Source organism: Phaethon aethereus, assembly GCF_964289735.1.
Source record: "Phaethon aethereus genome assembly, chromosome: 12".
NCBI lineage: Eukaryota > Metazoa > Chordata > Aves > Phaethontiformes > Phaethontidae > Phaethon > Phaethon aethereus.
In genome coordinates this window covers 15,184,370-15,205,795 of record NC_138588.1, presented here as the reverse complement: position 1 = coordinate 15,205,795, position 21,426 = coordinate 15,184,370, and the positions used below count along the sequence as shown (strand labels likewise).

At 40.4% G+C, this 21,426-nt stretch overlaps 1 protein-coding gene across 1 annotated transcript in view; it reads right to left on the bottom strand.

The window, feature by feature from the left end:
• The window catches only part of TEX9 (testis expressed 9), a gene marked incomplete at its 5' end in the record, with an annotated part of 54,298 nt that overhangs the window by 17,152 nt on the left and 15,720 nt on the right, over positions 1–21,426 (bottom strand). Inside the window, 5 exons of the mRNA XM_082005075.1 lie at positions 549–597; positions 4,289–4,359; positions 5,894–5,957; positions 6,925–7,016; positions 7,144–7,416. Of these exons, the coding sequence (XP_081861201.1) occupies positions 549–597; positions 4,289–4,359; positions 5,894–5,957; positions 6,925–7,016; positions 7,144–7,416 (549 nt within the window). The remainder of the gene's footprint in view (positions 1–548; positions 598–4,288; positions 4,360–5,893; positions 5,958–6,924; positions 7,017–7,143; positions 7,417–21,426) is intronic.

The following is a 21,426-nucleotide window of genomic DNA, read 5'->3' as shown; positions in this document are numbered from 1 at the left end:
ATTTTTGTTACTTCCACTCAAATACCCTTCAAAAATTAGGCTTTTTTCTACCATATTCTGATAAATAACTGAAGACAGTATTTTGGAAGCTTTAGATCACCTCCTGAAAGACTCAATGTAATTGTATTTCCCTTCCTGTATTCAGTTATTTTGACTACTCGTTCATTATTACACCTAGAAGACAGTAGTACTGCCTTTAGTATTATACTGGTGGGGGAAGGAAGGGGAAAAAGGAAGAAATTAATTATGTTCTAATATTTTGCTCTTGGAATTCTTTATTTGATGTTCAAAACACTGAACAGTTCTGCCAATACTTTACAGATGAGGAAACTTAGAACACAAAAATTAAACACGATGCAAGTTCACTTCACCACCAGTGGCACTGAGGAACCCTGGTAACACCGTCCCTGTAGCACTGCTTTGAACATCATTTCCTTTTGGCTTCCCACCCATGTAAGTCCCCAGTTTAGCACAGCCTCAAAACCAGAAGCAATATGTGGAAATTATACTAGAAGATAAATTAACCAGGACAGTTTTGACTTTGATACCTTGGCATGTGAGTCTGTAAGAGACAACACTTCAGGACAGAGCAGACCTCTGCAGAAGAAAAAAGAATCACTGAACATGTATAACAAAATAAGTATTTTACAATAAAAATTCAACCTCCTCATCAGTCAGGAGAAGAACATTTTCTATGACTAGAATAAACAGTATAGTTAAGGTGGGAACATACTAAGTTCAATCATAAATTCAGTCTCATTCGCTGTCTCTCCATTCTACCTCATTTGCTAACTATATCACCTGATGGGTCTAGGGTATCTAATACAATAGTCTACTTATATACCAGAATCTGAATCTCATCTCTTGCAATTCAGGCAACTGCTGCAACTACTGGCTTATTAGATCAATGAGTCCCTGTACCAGGGAATACTTAGCCAGTATTCAGAGTATTACCAGCTTCAACAAGAGAGACTGACAGTCCATTACCAAAGATCACCAACAGCTCAGTGGTTAATACGCCTACCTGACATACAAATCCCTGAATTAATACAAAGAAAATGAAGATAAAACCCAGTGTCTTCTACATCCTAAGAGGGAGTGCAATTGCATGCTCAGATTGACTGTTGTCAAATCAATTGACAGGGACTATCAAGTGAATATGAGGTGGGAGCAATTCATAAATTAATCAACATTTTCTCTGAAATACATATTACAAATATTGTATCCATTTTACAGATTAAAAAAACAGGAATAAAAAAAGCAGCTTTCTTATCTGCTTATTTGGCTGAAAACGAGGCTTCTTAAGTAACTGAACTTCAGGTTAAATGATTATTTTTAAAATCTGCTGGCAACACTCAGAAAGTTTTAGCATGCTGTGTACTATTCAGGTCAAGCTTCTTGTCATATATGCAACTTTTTTGTTTTCAGAATGAGATACGTGAATCTTGGTCATTGCACTGAAAGGCTACTTTTTGCACTACCCTTTATAATTTTTTACTTCAACTAAAATGCTGGCTTTAAAAAAGATTTGGAATAAAATTTAAATTTCAGGCACGCCAAGTCACCTCAATTTTTTTGCCCAGCTGATTTGAGCAAATGTTTAGATCTTGCCTTTAAAAATTTCACAGACATCCATTCATCAACAAGAATTATCTGCACAAAGCTCCAGATTTTATTAATCCAAAAAAAACCTGGAGAAATCATCTGTGTGTGGTTGGCAACAGACTTCAAGAATAGGATGATTAGTTTTTGTCTATTTAGCCTATTTTCCTCATGCTTCCTTCCTATTGGCTAGCTTTAGAAGCATGCAGAGGGTGAGGATTTGCTGCCACAGAAATAGCAGTTATATGTTATTCTAAAAAATATGAAAATACAACACTTTCTATACTCAAGAAGACAATAATGTTCTTTCCATCAATAGACTAATTTGTTTCTACTATAACTGTTGTTTCAGGGCCGCCTTTTTTAAAAAACAAACGAAGCAAAACAAAACAAACTCCTCATGGTTCACTAAATTCCTCAAACTTAATGGTTTCTTTCCTTTTCCCCATACATGACAACTCATTTTTAAAACCTCATAATACAGTTCTATCCTTGTTTGGTAAGTGAAATTAATGCGTAAATTATGAAAAGGTATACAAATAAGTAGCTAGAGGATTGTGGCAACACTGAAACAGAAGCTAATGTTTAACAATTCCATCTCTGCATGTAAACAAGAGATGCATGTGCATGAGCAAACCCTTTGTGTTCGCTAAGCCTATTCAAAGCCTATGGAGTGCTTGCCCATGCGCACACGGTTCCCATCGCCATGAGCCTGGCAATGCTCTGAAGAGTGAAAGTGTAAACAAAAGCTGATTTCAATGTAGTGTCACTGGAGCTGCTTTGTCTCTACGTAACTCAAGTAATTCAAGCTCCTATGCAAAAGTAATGCCACGAAACCTCCAGAGCGACTTATTTTAAAACATACACTGACTTGGAGAGTGACTTAAAATATTTGTTGCCTTTTTTTTAACTTTGCTTACTCTTTTTTTTTCTCTCAAGCTGTCTTTCTGCCCCCTCACCCTGATACTACCTCTTTCTTTGCTTCAATGTCTCTCTTTCTTTCCAGTTGCTTTAGTGTTCATTCTTCTTAAAGGAATCAATGGAAATTTCAAATGGATATTTCAAAAATATCTCAAGCGCTTCCTTTAGATTTATGGCCTGCTTCCACAATTTTGAATTATTTTTTTTTATTTAAATATTAAACACTTGGAACTAATCTAATTGAACGGCCTCAATGTTCACTCATGGATAATCAGTGTGCCTAATTCTTAGCACAGATCTCTAATTTTGTTCACTACAGCATGAGATTACAATTCTTCTCGCACATAAATGTTTATCAGAACACAGACTGTGGTGGTTTTAAGGTGTTTTAATTTATGTCGGTAATCAGTAGATCAGCTGCTACTCTGACATGCTAATTGCCAATTTCTTTTTTAATTCTTCCAACACTCTCATTTATTTCAAATATATACCATCAAACCTGTTAACACCCTTTGTGGGGCTGAATCCTCCAATCACATTACTTCATCTATGTGTGTGTGTATATACGTACTTCAAACAGCCCTATACCTTAACTCCAGTTTGAAGTTCTTAAAAATCTTCTGTCTACTGTTCAAAATCCACCTAACAGAACATAAAACTAAAGCAAGATCCAGAATTTGTTTGCAAAGCATGACTATACTGATAACACATGGAGGGGTTTTTTGATTTGGGTCTTTTTTTCCCCCTCTACAACTGACAGATACAGCTTTAAAATAACTCAGGAATAATTTTAACTATAGTAGCAAACTTTTGCTAGTATAGCCCGGCTTCGATCACAGACTTCTTGTCACACCCTTCTGTGTACTGAAAAACCCTTTCACATTCACAAAAAAACTCACTTTTTGTTTTTGCTTTACTCTGCACAAAAGCAACTATTTGATCATCTCTAGCAGTCTTTCATATATACTATTTCAAAACAGTTTCCCAACTGCAGCTTAACATTCGAAGCACCTTGTAGTCTGGCCCTGTATCTTTGTTATCCAGGTTAGTGGCATCATAAATTTAGGAACCTACCAGATCAGGTCCTTGATAAACTATGTATTAGTCTATCTTAAATTCACCCACTTCCTGTACTATCAATACACAAACCCTTGAACAACTAAGTAAATACGGCTATGTATCCACTCTAGAGCTAACGGGTTTGAACATACAGGCCAAACCCCACAGCCATACGTATGGTCATACAGGCCAAAGGTATGTCGGCCTCAGAAGTGTAATGATATCCAGGTTCCAGAGGGTGGCAGCTGAATGTTTGTCTCTCTTAGGTTTTTGTGTGTGTTTGTCGTTTGGGTTTTTTATCATGCACTTCCTGTCCCAGGAACATTTAGGGCAAGTTAAATGTGAACCAGTATCTACTGCTTCACTTTATCAGCTGAACTGGTTAAAAACCATCTACCGCTGAGTGTCTACAGTTTTGTCCTGCAAAGAAGCCTGTTACCTTACCTTGCTTTTTTTACAGATGTCAACACTACTCAGCATCCTAGATAAAACATTTCAGCAAAATTCAGACTTCCTTCAAATAACAAGGAACAATGTTTACTTGGTATCATTTTTTTTAAATTATAGGAAAAAATTTAGACTCTACCAATTTAGCATGCTGCAAAGATAGATAAAACAGGACCGTGACTAGGGCGCAAGTCAGGGTGTACAGGATCAGTGTGAAAGATTCCCCACAAATTATATGCAGCAGTTGTAAAGCACATACCTCTGTCTGTTGTCTTCACATGACTTAGTCTGTACTGAAACTGGCCTAGACAGTATCTCCTGTTGGCCTTTCTTTATTAAAAAAAAAAAAAGTCATCCATTTGCCAGGAATATAATCCATTCAAGATTAAGTACATATTCTTAAATCACAGATCACAACAACCATAGTCTACTATGGAAAAGAATGGAAAATATAGTCCACTGTGGAAAAAAACTTCTAAAACACAGGAAAAGATGACTAAAAATTAAAATGCCATTGCTATCCCCCAACATTTATTTCTGCTCCACAACATGTAATTGCCTTTTGCCTGTAAAACTTTTGCCCAGCTTAATGTCATCTAAGATGCTGTTACCCTGCCTCCTTTTTCTCTGAAATACAGGAGTAGCAAATGCACAATAGGTGGAACAAATTTTCAATTTTGCATATTGTGCAATAAGCCTTAAAAATAAATCTTTATTCATGCAATATGATCACAATTGGACACTGATAAGGTGTATGTACTTTAGAGAACAATTCAGTCTGAATGTTCAGATAGCTTCTATGTTGCTAAGTTACAGCTAGAAAGCCTTATCCAGAACAAAATGCCATTGTCCTGTTTGGTGGTATTTTTTGTTTGTTTGTTAAAAAACTTAGACTGTTTTTCTTTTGTTGTTAAATGTATATCTGTACAATCTGGCAGTGCCATGTGGTATATTAAGTATCCTAAGAATATGTGATCTTCTGCCGTATTTAGAGAAGGAAAAAAAAAAGTGGGTATTTTATTGCTGTTTTTTAAAGGAAAGAGAGTAGATGCTATTTTGGACGCTTCATCTGCTTCTGTTCAAATGCCAAGCAGTTAGCCTCAGCTCGCCACAGCTCAAGATAAGAATATGTTTTCACAGGACATAAAAATGAAGTTTCAACAGTAGGAAAAGTGCATATAAATATAGCTTTCCAGAAGACTTAATAATTTGATATTTAAGCCTTATTTATTTGAACAGAACACCTTCTCCAAACTGTTTTGGGTATAAACCATACCTCCCCATTCCCTTTTTTAATTTGTCCGACTTTCATATAAAAACTTGACTGTATCTGGTACACAGACACACCAATATTAAGAGATAATACTGACAATAAACAGGAAATTTTTCTGTTTTAAGAAAGTTTCCTTCTTAGTAACTACATATTTTCTATTTATAGTGGTTGTTCTTTGTATTTCTTTCAACTTGAGCAATGTAGATGCTATTTCACTAGGATGTTATTGCAACAGTATCTGGTTTTCAAATACTAACTTTTTTTAGTATTTGAGACATAAAATCACCTACAGATACTTCTCTTAAACATCATAAACAGGTTTTTTTAATGTGTTTTTATGTATTTATCTGCACAAATGCTCCACGCATCTATGTGAACATCTACCTACCTGATGAAATTATATAAAAACTACTTCTGGATGTGTTTTTAGTAGAAGTTTACAATTTTGAAAAAAATAAATGAAAAGCTTAGATTGCATTTGAAACCAAAATACTTTTAGTTGTCATGGTCTAAATAATTTCTTTTGAAATTTGACCCTGTGTGCATGTGAACCAAGGCTAAGTTATGTAACGGCCTGAATAACCTACTCACCATTAATTCTTCAGCCTCACGCACCAGCTTTTCTGTTTTTGCTTCTAATTCTGCATTCAGTCGCCTGAAAGAGTAAGAATGCTGGTCATGGAGTTTTTGAAAGATTTAAAATAAATAAATGTAAGCATGACAGTATCTCTGCCTGAACTAAGTGAAATTTTAATAAATCCTATGAAGAAACACCGAAATGTACTTCAGGGTATTAAAAAATCTAAGTTTCAACAATTTCCTGGGTTTCTGTCAAATCAATAGCAATAAAACACTTCTACCCATCAAAAGTAAGGTTTAGATTATAATTCTGAGAGGTAAAGGGTGTCCTAGTTTTTGGACATGTCATTGCTTAATACATATTTTACTTCTTTATTTCCTTAACTCTTTCTGTTTTTAACACAGTCCTTACTTTAGGTATACCTAGCCACAGGAGCTGGGGAAGGAGTCGTGTACAATGACATTACTTGATCACATAACTAGAATGTGTCGCTATACATGTGTACAGGTTAAAATAAGCTTGTGTTCTTGCACGCTTCACTTTACAGCTTTTCATGCAGTGTGACTGGGTTTGAGACATGGCTCCTTGTACATCCTCACCATTCACAGGGTCTGAGAACTGACAGGTAGGAGAGTACTTTTAAATGGGCTTTCACTGCGCTTGTCACAAGCTTTAGAGCTTTTAAGATTTATTTTTTAGCAGGCTTAAGCACTTATATATTCGTAATATAAAAGTAATGTCAGTGTTTTAAATGCGGAAGAACCGAATGCCCAATGCTGCGGGATCGCAGCGAGGCCTAGGGCAGCGCCCAGCCTGCCCTCAGGCGCCTGTGTAGAACGGCGGCAGGAAGACTGTACCGCGCGGGGGAAAGTCGAGACATTGCTTTTGGTACGCAGGTCTGTACGCTTTGGGGGAACTGGCTGAGGGACTCTGATACAAGGCATTAACTCTCAGCTCCGTTAGAACGGCCAGCAGCGACCGGGGTAACGCTGAGGTGACAGGGCCTGGCCGCCGCCGCCGCCGCCCCCGGCCGCCTCCTTACTTGTACTCCTCCTCCTTGGCCAGCAAGGCGCCGTTCACCACGCCGGTCCCCGCGGCGGCGGACGGCAGGGGGCCGCCGGGCGGTCTCCGCACCTGCAGCGAGGATGAGTTACTGTGCGGAGCGGGCACGCCACAACCACCCTGCCCCGCGCCCCTTTCCTCTGCCCCCCAGCCCCCGTCCCCACCGCCTCGTCTCCCCGTGCCCGAGCCACAGCCTTACCCCGGGCAGGACCCCGTCCCGCCGGACCCCACCGCCGCCGCCGCCCGCCGCCATTTTGTTCGCGCGGAGACTTCTGCGTGGCGTCTCCTTCGCCAGGGCAACCGGCAGCCGCCGCTGTGGTGCCGGTTCTGCCTCCGTCGCCTGCTCCGCCGTGGGGCCGAGGGACGGCCGCCCACGCGGGTTGCTTTCCTCCCCACCGCGGCCTGTAGCCCTGGCCAAGCCTCCTGGCGCTGCTGGGTGTGGAGGAGAGGAACAGCCACGGTTCAGCCCTTGCTGCGGGGCAGTGGGAAGCTGAAACGCTTCGTCCCCGTTTCCCTTACACAGTTTGGTGCCAGAGTGATGCCATGTCAGGACCTCTGTGACAGCAGGTGCAGTCCAAGGGCACAGGGGTGTCCAGGACCGCTGACCAAAGGCCAGGGATCAGCCTGCTCCTGGCATGGTGCTGGGCCGCTGTGGGTTTGGGTGAGGGCAAAGTGATAAGGTCCGAGGTGGCATTAAACTTATTGTAAGAAACATTTATTACAACCCTTCTGTTTGAGCCTTTTGGCCTTGCTACATATTGTGCTGCCACCATCCCTTCATCTACGTGTATTAGACATTTGCAGCATTATGGCAACTGTTCCACCCTATTTACTGCTGGCTGTCTTGTGCTGTCGTCTCTCTGCATTTTCTGTTCCCAGTTTTCTGTGATTGTTGGCTGTTTTTAGCCTTGTCCCTTGCCCCCGCACTGTTTGATTTTGCAGTGTTTCTCCTTCCCAGTCACCCACATCCCCGATCCCTCTCTCATCCGTCCCTCTCCCACTCACCTGCTCATTCACTCTGGTTTCCTTTCCCAGGTTTCTAATGGACACTGCCTCTCTATGTGACAATGACCCTTGGCATCCTGCGCCGATATAGGTAGGTGAGTATCTATATAACAAGAGTAATGTATACCCTGAGTTACATGGACCGTATAAGATTTGCACAGGGGAAATCAGAAGGGCTTAGCTGACTGGAAGTAGAAGGTCTGTGCATAGTTAAAGGAATTCTGCAGAAGTATCAGTTGCAAAACAGAAGAAATGCTTGGAAGAGATTAACTTTGAGTACTGAGACATGCAGTGTAATGGGATAAATGGAGGTGAAATGAAAGACAGGATAAATGTGATTAGTGGAAGGCAAAAAATAGAAATATCAATATAGAAAATGAAAGTGCTTAAGAGTAATGTTGATACAAAGGTATTGACACAAAGGGGGGAAAGAGCGAGCCTATGAAAAAAGTTACAGAGATTTTGAAAAAATTGTCAGACAAGAAGTCAGTCCACTATGATAACTTTTAAATCTTTTTTACTAATAAGAATAGCAAAAGGTTAATGGTGGCCTTTCAAAAAAAGATATGCAGAATTTAACTCCATCAGTTGCATTTTTGATTTGAAGAAACAAGAAAGGGCGAGGTCAATAGTAGAAACCAAACCTCCACGGGGGAAAGACAGATTTTGTTAAGAAAAAAATTGTAGATTCCATGGGAGATTAAAGCAGCATAACCAAAGCGAGGTTTTAGAAACCTCCCTAGTGAGGTTTATTGAGGTTCTGGGGGATTTTAAGAGAAACAGAGGAGCCAGAGAATGGAAACAAGGTTGGCAGGATGACAGCTACAAGGAGAAACATGCTCTTTCCAAACAGCAACAATTTTTTTTTTTCAAAAGGAAAGTACTATTTCTTTTTGCAGAACTAAAATACCGTCTTAGTAATATTGTTACTGTTTTTAAAATTCTTGTCCAATACAGCTTGACATGATCATGACACCTTAAAAATGCCAAAAGTATTGGATAGAGGATCTCTGCTAGTTAGATACTGAGGCAACAAAATCACTGCTTGAGATTAGAGAGATTAGAGCCACTGTTTTTTCAGCCAGCTTTTAGCTAAGTCTTAATAAACAAAAGAGAGGTAATTTATTATATCATAAATGATTAAATGTGTTAACAAACACAGCAATGCAAGGTTCTTCTTGTTCAGAATCCTCTGGTGATAATAACATACATATATATTAGGGTTGCAGATTTGCACAATTTTTGTAAGATCCACAACATGATTTATTTAATATGGTTTATTTTATTGAAATATTGTATCAACTGGATTTAAAATTCAACTACCTATATTTGAAATAATATGAAAAGATTAGTATTTTTGATAAGTATTTCTTAGTGAACTTTAAAGTATTTCTCCAGAGACATAGAAAACAGAAATAAGAGATTTTGTTATATTCTTGATCCCTTACTCCATTAAGGTTTTACCACTTTAAAGTTGACCTGATGGGACCTTAACAGTTGTGGTTAATTCTCTAATACATAGTTGGTAACTGGGTAGAGAATAGGCTTATATTAGAGATGACAACCAATAGCAAGATACATAAGGAGCTAGGAAAATTTATCTCAGTATTTATCTGAACGAAAAAGCATTTGAAAGCGTAGCATTGTTGTGGTATAAGATTTAGCCAACATTATTTGTTAGCAGATACGCATTTTCCAGTTAATAATTTTTTAAAAGTTGACTCAAACATCATGACTGTGAAATCAAAATGTTTTTGTCATTTTGAAACAAAGCGTACATCAGATTAGATGCAGATTTCAAACAGGTCGATGTTTGTGATCATAATACACTGTACTTGGGACCTATTGCTTGAAGCCTCCATGATTAGAGTAGTGCATCATCATTCTGTATTTTCCAAGTGTTTCAATTTTTGGTTTTTTGAGGATTATAAGATCCCAGACCTAAATAGCTCTAACAGAAATGTTAGGTTCCAAATGAAGTGGTTCACTGCATTGCCTTTGCTTCTCTTCCAGTGAAGGAGGAGGTAGATCACAGAACAAAAGAGCTCAATCAGTATAGCTGGTAGGAGTGGCTCAGGACAGAAAGGTGTGCATAGGTATGATGTTAGAATAGTTTATTGCAGAAGAGCCCTGAGGATCAATGTGCATTGTTTACCTTTGATTAGACTGAACAACATGCGTTATTTAATTGTTGCCTATGGCCCTCTTCCTTCTGCAGGCACAAATTTTGAGATCTCCCTTTTGTCCCCCGATAAAAATGTAAAAGCATGAGATTTTTATATTAAGCTATTATCTTTACACTTTTGGACACATCTTCTTACTGGCTTAAAGATTCATTATACAGAGTTTTCCATGCTTCTTACAGAAGTTGTGACATTGAGTAGAGACCTAGAATACTATCAACAGCCAACAGGGTTTCACTGTATATCACATTACTTGTCAGAAACAGAGGAATAAAAGTGGTTTAGGACTACATTTTCTTCCATAAAAATCATTGCAAATGTATCAAGCCAAACAGCCAACAGCTGATACCCTTGATTAAGTTTTTGTTCTTTTGTTTTTTGTTTTTTGTTTTTAAATAAGGCCCATGCTAAACAAATAAATAGCATCATATATGTAAAAATGCTTACCATTTTTAGACCAAGAATCATGTTAAGGCTTATATATTGCCTTTGGTATGTGGTAGAACGATATTCAATTAAACTTATATATATGAGAGAGGCCTGTAGTAAAATATTACCTGTGTTGATTCCACCTCTAGAAGCCAAAGTCTTTTACAGGACTTGCTGCTGCCTGCTGTATCCTCCATCCTGGGAAAGAGGGATGTTTCAATGTTTCTTCCTTGTACACTAGTTTATTTGACCAGGACAGTCTGTACTGCTTAGACTACCCTGCTCTAGGTTAAGCAGTCATGGAGAGACTGTTTACTGCACCACATTTACACTCTCAGGCCTGAACGCTGGTGCTTTTCTCAGTCAACACCCGTGTTTTTAGGCACAAGAATCCAAACCAATCCGATCCACACTCAAAGGAGATCTGTGTTACCACCAGGGCTGCCTCCGTTGCAACAGTGTGCCACACAGTGCTGCCATATTGTGGTCCACGTAACATAAACTGCCGTTCACAACATGCCTCTTATCAGTGTGCTTCACAAGCAGGGCATGCACAGGGAGCCTCATGCAGAACAACAACCACAGCCTGTGCAGGCTGAACCCAGTCATAAGGAGGTAAACCAGAGACAGGCTGACTGCAGCACTCACAGATGAAGGCAAAGAATTTAAAAGTAACAGGCAATTGTTTGTTTATTTGTTTGTTCTAAATGTACCAGAGAGGATGTCAAACTTGCATCCAAAGCATACCACTGTAACCTAAGCAACTGTATCAATTACAGCCCCTTCACAGTTGAATAGTTTCCCTACCTTAAATTTCTGCTTCGTTTTTCTAGTTCCAATTTCCTGGAGGGAAGAGAGAGAAGAGCAGAATTTTGGAATGAATTGTAAGTGAAATTTAATACTTAGCAGCTTTCTGAAAACTTGGATTTTTTTTTTTTAGCTCTAACTACTCATCTTAGTTTTTGCTTAAAAAGATAAAATTGCTATTTCATATTCCTATTGTGTGGAGTGGAAGTAACAGCTAATCTTGAATTCACCTTAGAATCAGACTAAAATACGTAATTTTTGTGCAATGATAAGAAAAAAAATAATGTAAACTCATATACAGAATTTTCAAGCATTAGTGGATTGGTAGGATCTAGACAATGTGTAGCTATTAAATCAATAATCCAGACGTCGAGGGAATTCCCCAAACAGCTGTTGGATTTTTTCCCCCTAATCAGTAATAATAATCCAATGATGTTTGAAATGGCATGATTGTATATCGGAATGTATTTTTGTGCTGGTATTTTCTCATGTGTCTCTAACGGCTCTGTAAAATACAAAGACGACCAAGTGTCTTTCTCATAAAAGAGCTGCTAGCTGTTTGGGTATATGAAATCTGCAAAAAATCCACAGACCTTACTGACAAATATCCTAGGCTGGTTTACCACCAGTATAGCCTGATATCTTTTGTTTTCTAGCAAATGACCCTGATGGATGTTAGTTGCTTGTGTCAAGTTTTGCGTGGCAGAAGTCGGGGAGGTGTGTGGGAACAGAGCAGGCAGATTTTGAGGGACAGTGGGGATGGGGGATGGGCAAACTGACCTAATAAGTCTCTTCCATCTCCAGTGTCTCCAGTTTTGCTTTCGTATGGATTTCAGTGCACTGGAAATTTTTATTCTGTTTCTAGTAGCTGTGTAGACATCTACAATACCTAGTTTCTAGGCTAGCCTACATTTTTTTATATATAGCTATAACCAGTATACTTAGGCTATCCAGATTGCTATTTAAAAATACAAACATTTTTCTTTGTTCTTCTCTGCTTCGCTGCACTATTGGGGCTTACTTATTTCAGTGTCATCCTTCCTAACCTAATCCAAACAATAACCTTGGCTCAACAATTTAAACATATTGAATCCCCAACCAGAGTAGTTTTCCCTAGTAATACTCTGATTACAGCAGCTTTTATGTCTGAACAGGAAAGGACCTTAAACACTAAATCTCATCAGCACTGTAAAAAATAAGTGGTGAGCATCAGTCACATTTTCTTGAAATACCACAAGTCTTTCTTGAGGCCTAATCCTTTAATCTTTGGATTTTGGGCACTTCTGTTCTGATTACTAGGGATCAAAAGGTTTGGCAAATGCTCTTCAGACCACTCTTCAAAGTGGCCACTGCAATATTACTAAGTTGTTATGACAATTGTATGATTTTTCATTGTAGTAGTAGCTGGTATTTTTGGAAAAAAAACAGAAGTTGTTAGTTTATCAATGCACCAGCCTGCCACATTCAAAATTAATAAAAAAGCACATGGTCCTCCAGTACAGTGGTTCAGAGGATTTCAGAACATAGCAATGTCAAAGTAAAAGGGAAATAACCTTCACTGATGATGGAAATTCCTCCTACTGTATAAGACTCAACATTTTCCAATGGAGGGTACCCTTAAAGGGCAGCTGCAACAGATACAAATGCTGTTTTTCTGGCTTGTTCCCAAAGCTACAAAGTAGTAATTCATTTTACTGAAACTAGAAATCTTATACCATTTCCTACCTGAAATACTGTCTGTCATGAGTGAAGTTACATTAGGAAAAAAGAAAGAATTTTGCATGTCATCCAGAGACCAAAATCATTCCCTTAGACCCTACTACCAGATAGTTTTTTCAAATGTTCATTGGTCTGTTCTGGAACTATACAGGTTTTTTCCTAAATGAGATTATTTCTTCATCCTATTTCAGACAAAGGCTACATAAACTGAAACAAATCAGTGACTCCTTCTCCCCAGGTTTCATTTTACTTAATGAAAACTAGAAATAAAATTGGGCTAAATAGTTTTCCCTGTATTTGATCACTGGGGCTCCTAAAGACTGTCACTTCACATGTGAAGAAAACAACCCCATCTCACTTAAATTTCAGAGAGGTAACAAGATGCTTTTAAGAAGAAATCACTCACTTTTCAACAGAGAGGCATGCTATTGACACGGCAGATTTTGAAAAAGAAACAGTCTTGTCACCTAGATGCAGAGCCCCGCAGTTACAACAGGAGCAACTGCAAATCTATCCATGCTATTTCTGTTCATCACAGCCTTCATTACTGGCCTGCATTTATTGTTCCTATCCATGCAGTTGTCAGTAAGAAATCCAATTGTGTATTTAGTACCAAAAACTCTAGAGCCTGAAAGAGCCAAATGCTTTTCGGCCCTTTTCATGAATATTTTATTCGCATAGGTGTGTTGTCACTTGTATCCAATTCCTCTTCACTTGGGAGATTATGTTCTGCTACATAGGGTAAAATTCATTTAGAAAACACTTTTTTATACTGTTACTTTCATGGGGCTTGCCACATGTATATTTGAGCATGCATATCAAGGGTGCATGCAGATGAGGTCTTTCAAAATTACTTCGCTGTGTTGACACCATCACAACAGATCTGGCCTTTACTCTCAACTTGCATATTTTTATTAATTTTTCATTCCATGCAGAGTAAGACAAAATGGCTCTAAAATGTTCAGTGAATATAGTGTGGCCTTGCCAAGCAAATTAATACTATGTAGCAAGTACGAACAAGTGCTAACATTTTAAATGTGTCAATGTTAGCATTCAAAGTTAGCCTTACACTAGAATAAGGCAGGTTTTGGCATTTGCTCATTCTGCGTTGCTTGATAAAAGAAATGCTAATTCAGTCTATATTGTCAGTTCAGCCCTTGGCTTCCCTGCTCATGCCTACTCTCTGTTACAAAACTTGTTCCAGTCTAATAAAATGGAATAAAAGTCAACCTACATGCCCCTGTGTAAACCACCGGTATAAATGGACTTGACTTGTTAGTGCATTAAACTGCTTTGGAAAATTATTTCATCTTAGGGGAGGTACAAGCTTTTTTTGCTAACCGTAGTAAAAGATGTGTAGCTCGGTGTCAGCTGGGGGAGAAGGTTAGTTTGTTATCTTTTTCCTGTTTTCATAAACAAATGCCAACAGCAATTGTTGTTATTGCAGAGCCAGCAGAAATTCATAAGGGTTTTCTTTTTGTTGTTCTGCCACACAAAAAAAGAGATGTTATTTTAACAACAGAATCTTTGATAGCTTTTAAAAATACAAGGCCTAATTTTTAGGCATGCTGAGCCCCCACAATTGCTATTGAAGTCGGCTCTTGCTGCAGATGCCTCACAGCACTCTAAGGAGTCTCTCAGATTCAAGATCCAAATACAACATTAGGAAACATCTCTGATGTGAGGATAGCCACCAGGAAAAGCACAGGAGCTTTTGTTTTCTATACACAATCTCAAATTGGACGGAGTCCTTTGAAAGGTATATGTATGGAGTGTGGTCATAGACTTTGCCAAGGTATCATCACAGCAACAGCCTTAGTAGTAATATGCAAGTTAGCTTAAACTAAAGCAAGGCTTCTCTAATGGGAATTGCTTTGTGAGAGGGAATGCAGAGGTATGATTTGGACATAACTACTGTGGGACAATTAGCACAGCGAAACATCTGTCTTTTGAAGAAACTATCAATGGCAAAAATAACCCTGGACTGAATACTGAGCTAAATTCCCAGGCTAGGTCCATCTGACAGAGCTTTAAAGGTTTCTGCTCTGTGGTCACAACCTTTTTTTTTTCCCTTAGAGCAGCTAAGGTTTTCCCAGATTCACGCCTCAGCAGGTAACAGTTAACAGATAACTAAGGCAGCGTTCTGAAAAAAAAAAACCAACAAAACAAAACACATAAGATTTCAAATCCTTGCAAAAAAAAAAACATAAATACAAAATGTATTAGTTGCATATGCAAACAAAGTGGAAAAATGCCCTTGCTTCTGTCTTCTCACTCCTTACTGTCCCCTTTCCCAAGCAAAGTTGAATCCCTACTTTAATTTAGGTGTTGTATATTCATTGAGTGTTATAGGGCAGATGTACAAGCAATATAGTGGCAGGTGAAAGGCTGTGCATTCCTTTTAAATTTATTGTCAACTAATTTATTAGCGTTATTAAATGAATGTCTGTGTTCAAATGCTCTGAACCTTTGGTTAGCAAGGTAGGAGAGAAGAAAAACTGTCTGATGTTAATTTTGAATGAATCAGCTTTTATGCCTTTGGCTGTCCTGAGTAAAAAGAGCACTCCAAATGCATTTAAGTTCAAAGACTAGGTTGTGGGTTCTTTTCCCTAGTACCTGATCAAAAGAAAAAGATCCACTGGAACAGGTAATTTGTTTACTTAGATTTGGACATTCTTCTCCGGTGTTGGCAACTCAGATTTTGCAAGATCATGCCACTGCGTAAGAAGCAGAAAGTGGAATGTAGAGATGAAAGCAAACGTTTGCTATCAAAGAAAAGCTGAATTCTCACTGTAAACAGATAGCTTGAATAATGAAAATATTAATTGTAAAATTATTGTTGGTATCAGTAAATTTAAAAAATTACACTTAGGCATTAAGTGTAAAGTTACATTTAATAATTTTTAAATGTGAAAATCACAGAAGCACAGAATGGTAGGGATTGGAAGGGACCTCTGAATATCATCTGGTCCACCCCCCCTGCCAAGGCAGGATCACCCAGGGCAGGTTGCACAGGAACACGTCCAGTCGGGTTTTGAAGGTCTCCAGAGAAGGAGACTCCACAACCTCTCTGGGCAGCCTGTTCCAGTGCTCTGTCACCCTCACAGTAAAGAAGTTTTTCCTCACGTTGAGGTAGAACTTCCTGTGCTGCAGTTTGTGCCCATTGCCCCTTGTTCTGTCACTGGGCACTACTGCAAAGAGGCTGGCTCCATCCTCCTGACAGCCACCCTTCAGATATTTATAGACATTGATAAGGTCCCCTCAGCCTTCTCTTCTCCAGACTAAACAGCCTAATCAGCATATTAAACAGCATGGTTATAAACATGATTCTGTAGTGCTTCTTTTCATTGTATATTGATTCTTAAAAGGTACTTAAGTAGCATTAAAACTTAAAATGATAAAATTCTAGACTGAGATTGTCATAAACCTATGTCATACCTCCAGAATGGTGACTTCATTTCTGTGAGGGTCACCTGCCTATGACTCCTTAACCAGGCTGAATTAACAGCTATATTGTGGATGGTAGTCTTAGTGCAAACTTGAAGTCCAAAAGTGCACTAAAAAACCCCACACAATTGATACTGAAAAGCTGCTGTACTCACCGTAAAGGCATTATTTGCAGAGCAAGTCATTATCTCTGACATGAATTTTAATGCATTCAGTGACAACAAACATATTGAGGCTCTTTTCTTAGGGACCATCTTGTTAAAAGTAATGTGTGATGCTGGTCATGTAAAGTTACTGAAGTCTATTAATTAATCTTTCTCCTTATTTTGAATATTAGAAGATTAATTAGTGCAATTAAGAGAGGAATAGTAATTAGTGCAATTAAGAGAGGAATAGTTTCAATTAGAAATCACATTAAGGAGATACTGAATACAATAAAATCACCTTAATATTTTCTAATAAGCTAACTCTTAGCAGAGGACTGTGGGCTTCTGAGACAGTATCAAACTCTTGGGGGTTTGCTTACAGCATTCCTGTTTTCTATTCTCTTGCTGTATAAAAAATTTGCTGTAGTAACTCACGTGTGTTGTTCTGCTCCATTCACTGGCCTGAGGCACAGTAAAATAGTGTCTGTCCCATGTGCAGAGGAAATCAGAGAAGGAACTTTCTCTGGCTTATTTGGGAGATGATGCTAGAGATCACACGAACTGAGGAGAAGGAAAACAGATCCCTAGAAAGGGTTGTCAGAACTGATTTAGCTTTGTGAATGATCTAAATCACAGAATCACAGAATCACAGAATCACTAGGTTGGAAAGGACCTTTAAGATCATCAAGTCCAACCATTAATCCAAAACCACCATGTCCCCTAAACCATGTCCTGAAGTGCCACATCCACACGTTTTTTGAACACTTCCAGGGATGGCGACTCCACCACCTCCCTGGGCAGCCTGTTCCAATGCCTGACCACCCTCTCAGTGAAGAAATTTTTCCTAATATCCAATCTAAACCTCCCCTGGCGCAACTTGAGGCCATTTCCTCTTGTCCTATCACTAGTTACTTGGGAGAAGAGACCAACACCCTCATCGCCACAACCCCCTTTCAGGTAGTTGTAGAGAGCGATAAGGTCTCCCCTCAGCCTCCTCTTCTCCAGACTAAACAACCCCAGTTCCCTCAGCCGCTCCTCATAAGACATGTGCTCCAGACCCCTCACCAGCTTCGTTGCCCTTCTCTGGACATGCTCCAGCACCTCAACATCCTTCTTGTAGTGAGGGGCCCAAAACTGAACACAGTATTCAAGGTGCGGCCTCACCAGTGCCGAGTACAGGGGCACAATCACTTCCCTGCTCCTGCTGGCCACACTATTCCTGATACAGGCCAGGACGCTGTTAGCCTTCTTGGCCACCTGGGCACACTGCCGGCTCATATTCAGACGGCTGTCAACCAGCACCCCCAGGTCCCTTTCCGACGGGCTGCTCTCCAGCCACTCCTCCCCAAGCCTGTAGCATTGCATGGGGTTGTTGTGGCCAAAGTGCAGGACCCTGCACTTGGCCTTATTAAACCTCATACAGTTGGCCTCTGCCCATCAATCCAGCCTGTCCAGATCCCTCTGCAGAGCCCTCCTACCCTCCAGCAGATCAACACTCCCACCCAGCTTGGTGTCATCTGCAAACTTACTGAGGGAGCACTCAATTCCCTCATCCAGATCATCTATAAAGATATTGAACAAGACTGGTCCCAGAACCGAGCCCTGGGGAACACCACTCGTGACCGGCCGCCAGCCGAATTTAACGCCATTCACCACAACTCTCTGGGCTCGGCCATCCAGCCAGTTCCTCACCCAGCGAAGAGTAAACCCGTCTAAGCCTCGAGCCGCCAGTTTCTCCAGGAGAATGCTGTGGGAGACGCTGTCAAAGGCTTTACTAAAGTCCAGGTAGACAACGTCCACAGCCTTTCCCTCATCCACTAGGCGGGTCACCTGGTCATAGAAGGAGATCAGGTTGGTCAAGCAGGACCTGCCTTTCATGAACCCATGCTGGCTGGGCCTGATCCTTTGGCTGTTCTGCAGATGCCCTGTGAGCACTCTCAAAACCAACCGCTCCATAATCTTCCCTGGAACAGAGGTCAGGCTGACAGGCCTGTAGTTCCCAGGATCCTCCTTCCGGCCTTTCTTGTAGACGGGTGTCACATTGGCAAGCCTCCAGTCTTCTGGGACCTCCCCTGTTAACCCTGACTGCTGATAAACGATGGAGAGTGGCTTGGCAAGCTCCTCCGCCAGCTCTCTCAGTACTCTCGGGTGGATCCCATCAGGCCCCATAGACTTGCGGGTGTCCAGGTGGCTTAGCATGTCCTTGACTGCTTCCTCCTGGATTATGAGGAGTACATTGTGCTCTCCATCCCCGTCTTCCAGCTCAGGGGGCTGAATATCCTGTGGATACCTGGAGTGGCTATTAAAGACTGAGGCGAAGAAGGCATTAAGTACCTCAGCCTTGTCCTCGTCCTTGGAGACAATGTTCCCCGCCATATCCAGTAGGGGATGGAGATTCTCCTTGCCTCTCTTTTTGTTGTTAATATATTTGTAAAAACATTTTTTATTATCCTTTACGACTGTGGCCAGACTGAGCTCTAGCTGGGCTTTTGCCTTTCTAATTTTGTCCCTGCTTGACCTAACGAGATCTTTGTACTCTTCATGAGTTGCCTTCCCCTTCTTCCAGAGGTGATAAACTCTCCTCTTTTCCCCGAGTCCCAGCAAAATCTCCCTGTTCAGCCAGGCCGGTCGCCTTCCGCGCCAGCTCTTCTTACAGCACATGGGGACCGCCTGCTCCTGCGCCTTTAAGATTTCCTTCTTGAAGACTGTCCAGCCTTCCTGGACCCCTTTGTCCTTCAGGACTGTCTCCCAAGGGACTCTCTCAACCAGTGACCTGAACAGGCCAAAGTCTGCCCTCCGGAAGTCCATGATAGCAGTTTTGCTGAGTCGTCTCCTTACTTCACTCACAACTGAGAATTCTATCATGTCATGGTCGCTAAGCCCAAGATGGCCTCCGACCACCACATCTCTCACCAGTCCTTCTCCGTTTGTAAACAGCAGGTCCAGCAAGGCACCTCCCCTGGTGGGCTCACTCACCAGCTGCATCAGGAAGTTATCCTCCACACACTCCAGGAACCTCCTAGACTGTTTCCTCTCTGCCGTGTTATACTTCCAGCAGATGTCCGGTAGGTTGAAGTCCCCCACAAGAACAAGGGCCAGCGAATGCGAGACCTCCGCCAGTCGCTTATAGAATGTCTCATCCGTCTCTTCATCCTGGTTGGGTGGCCTGTAACAGACTCCCAGCAGGATGTCTGCCTCATTGGCCTTCCCCCTCATCCTTACCCACAAGCACTCTACTTGGTCTTCACAATCTTCGATTTCTATGCAATCAAAACACTCCCTAACATACAGAGCCACCCCACCGCCTCTCCTTCCCATTCTATCCCTTCGGAAGAGCTTATAGCCATCCATTGCAGCACTCCAGTCATGAGAAGCATCCCACCATGTTTCTGTGATGGCAACTATGTCATAGCTGTCCCGCTGCACAATGGCTTCCAGCTCCTCCTGTTTGGTGCCCATGCTGCGTGCATTGGTGTAGATGCACCTGAGCATGCACCTAAAGAAAGGGTTTCCGAAGTCAAACTGGGACAGCAAAGAGAGAGCTGTTGAGAGTCTAGCACATCAGTTGTGAAAGAGCAATGAGCAGAGTTAGTGGAGGGTTGTCTGATGACTGACTTTCAAATCAAGTACCTGGAAAGATGAAGAGAAGAAATCCCTTAACCAGCACACAATGGGAAATTAAGGACTGGAAAAATCTTTATAAGGTATTGCTTGTGAAAGAGAAAAAAAGCAGGTAATGGCAGTGAAAAAAAAGTTCCGTTTTATCTTTGAAGTCAGTACAGCAGGAACAGCAATCATGCATCCTTTCCCTGTGCTACTCCAGTACCATGACTAAGTGCTGGCCTGTAGTAGAGAAACCACCTTCACTAAGGTTGTGGTTTATTTTCCATGCAGCTTTTCTGACGGTGTTGACATCTCGCCATAAAGCTGCACACAATGTTATTCCATGCCATGTATAATTGTATTTTTCTTTATGTGGTCATCTGTCCAATAGGAAATTAAAATAAACTGCCACTTTCCTGGGCCACGTTGAACAACTGTTAGATAAGTGCTGACCACTTGCGTGTCTGAGCATTCAGTGTTTTATAAAGCAGCGTCCAAGTTTGTGTCAGTGGAGTTTTACAAAGCTACCTATGTGACAATGGAAGTTGTTGATCCGAGGGGACTACACTGAAGAAAGCGCTACTTGTGTAAAACTGAAAACATATTTTTCTCAACTTGCATAATATTTTTGTAGATCTCATCTGACAAAGATTTGAGTTTTGTTGGAGATTTATTCTAATGTTGGAACTCTGTTTCAGGAAAGTGGTTAAACTCACACATAGTGCTAAGCATGTGAGCTGTTATCTAACTACACTGCTGAATCAGATTTCTAAATTTGTTTCATCTCCTTTTGAATGGAAATTGATCCATCTTCTGAAATACTGCTCATGCTAATTAAAACATATTTATTTTTCCAGAAAGACATGCTAGTTGAGTTAATATTTGCCATTAAAGTTTGGTTTCTCCTGGCACAGGGAATAGTTTAAATTACGTCTGGGCCACAGTAGAACAAATTTCATAATATATATATAAGAGATGGGAGAAGCATATCTAGCATTTCTGCATGTAATATGAAGCACTCTATTGTTTTATCTATGGCTATGCTGTACTGTTTGAGATTAATAAGATTTCTTCTTTTGCTTTAAATCTTTTCCTAATGTTTCAATCCCCCGAAGTACTTACCCTTTAAATTAGTAACATGGT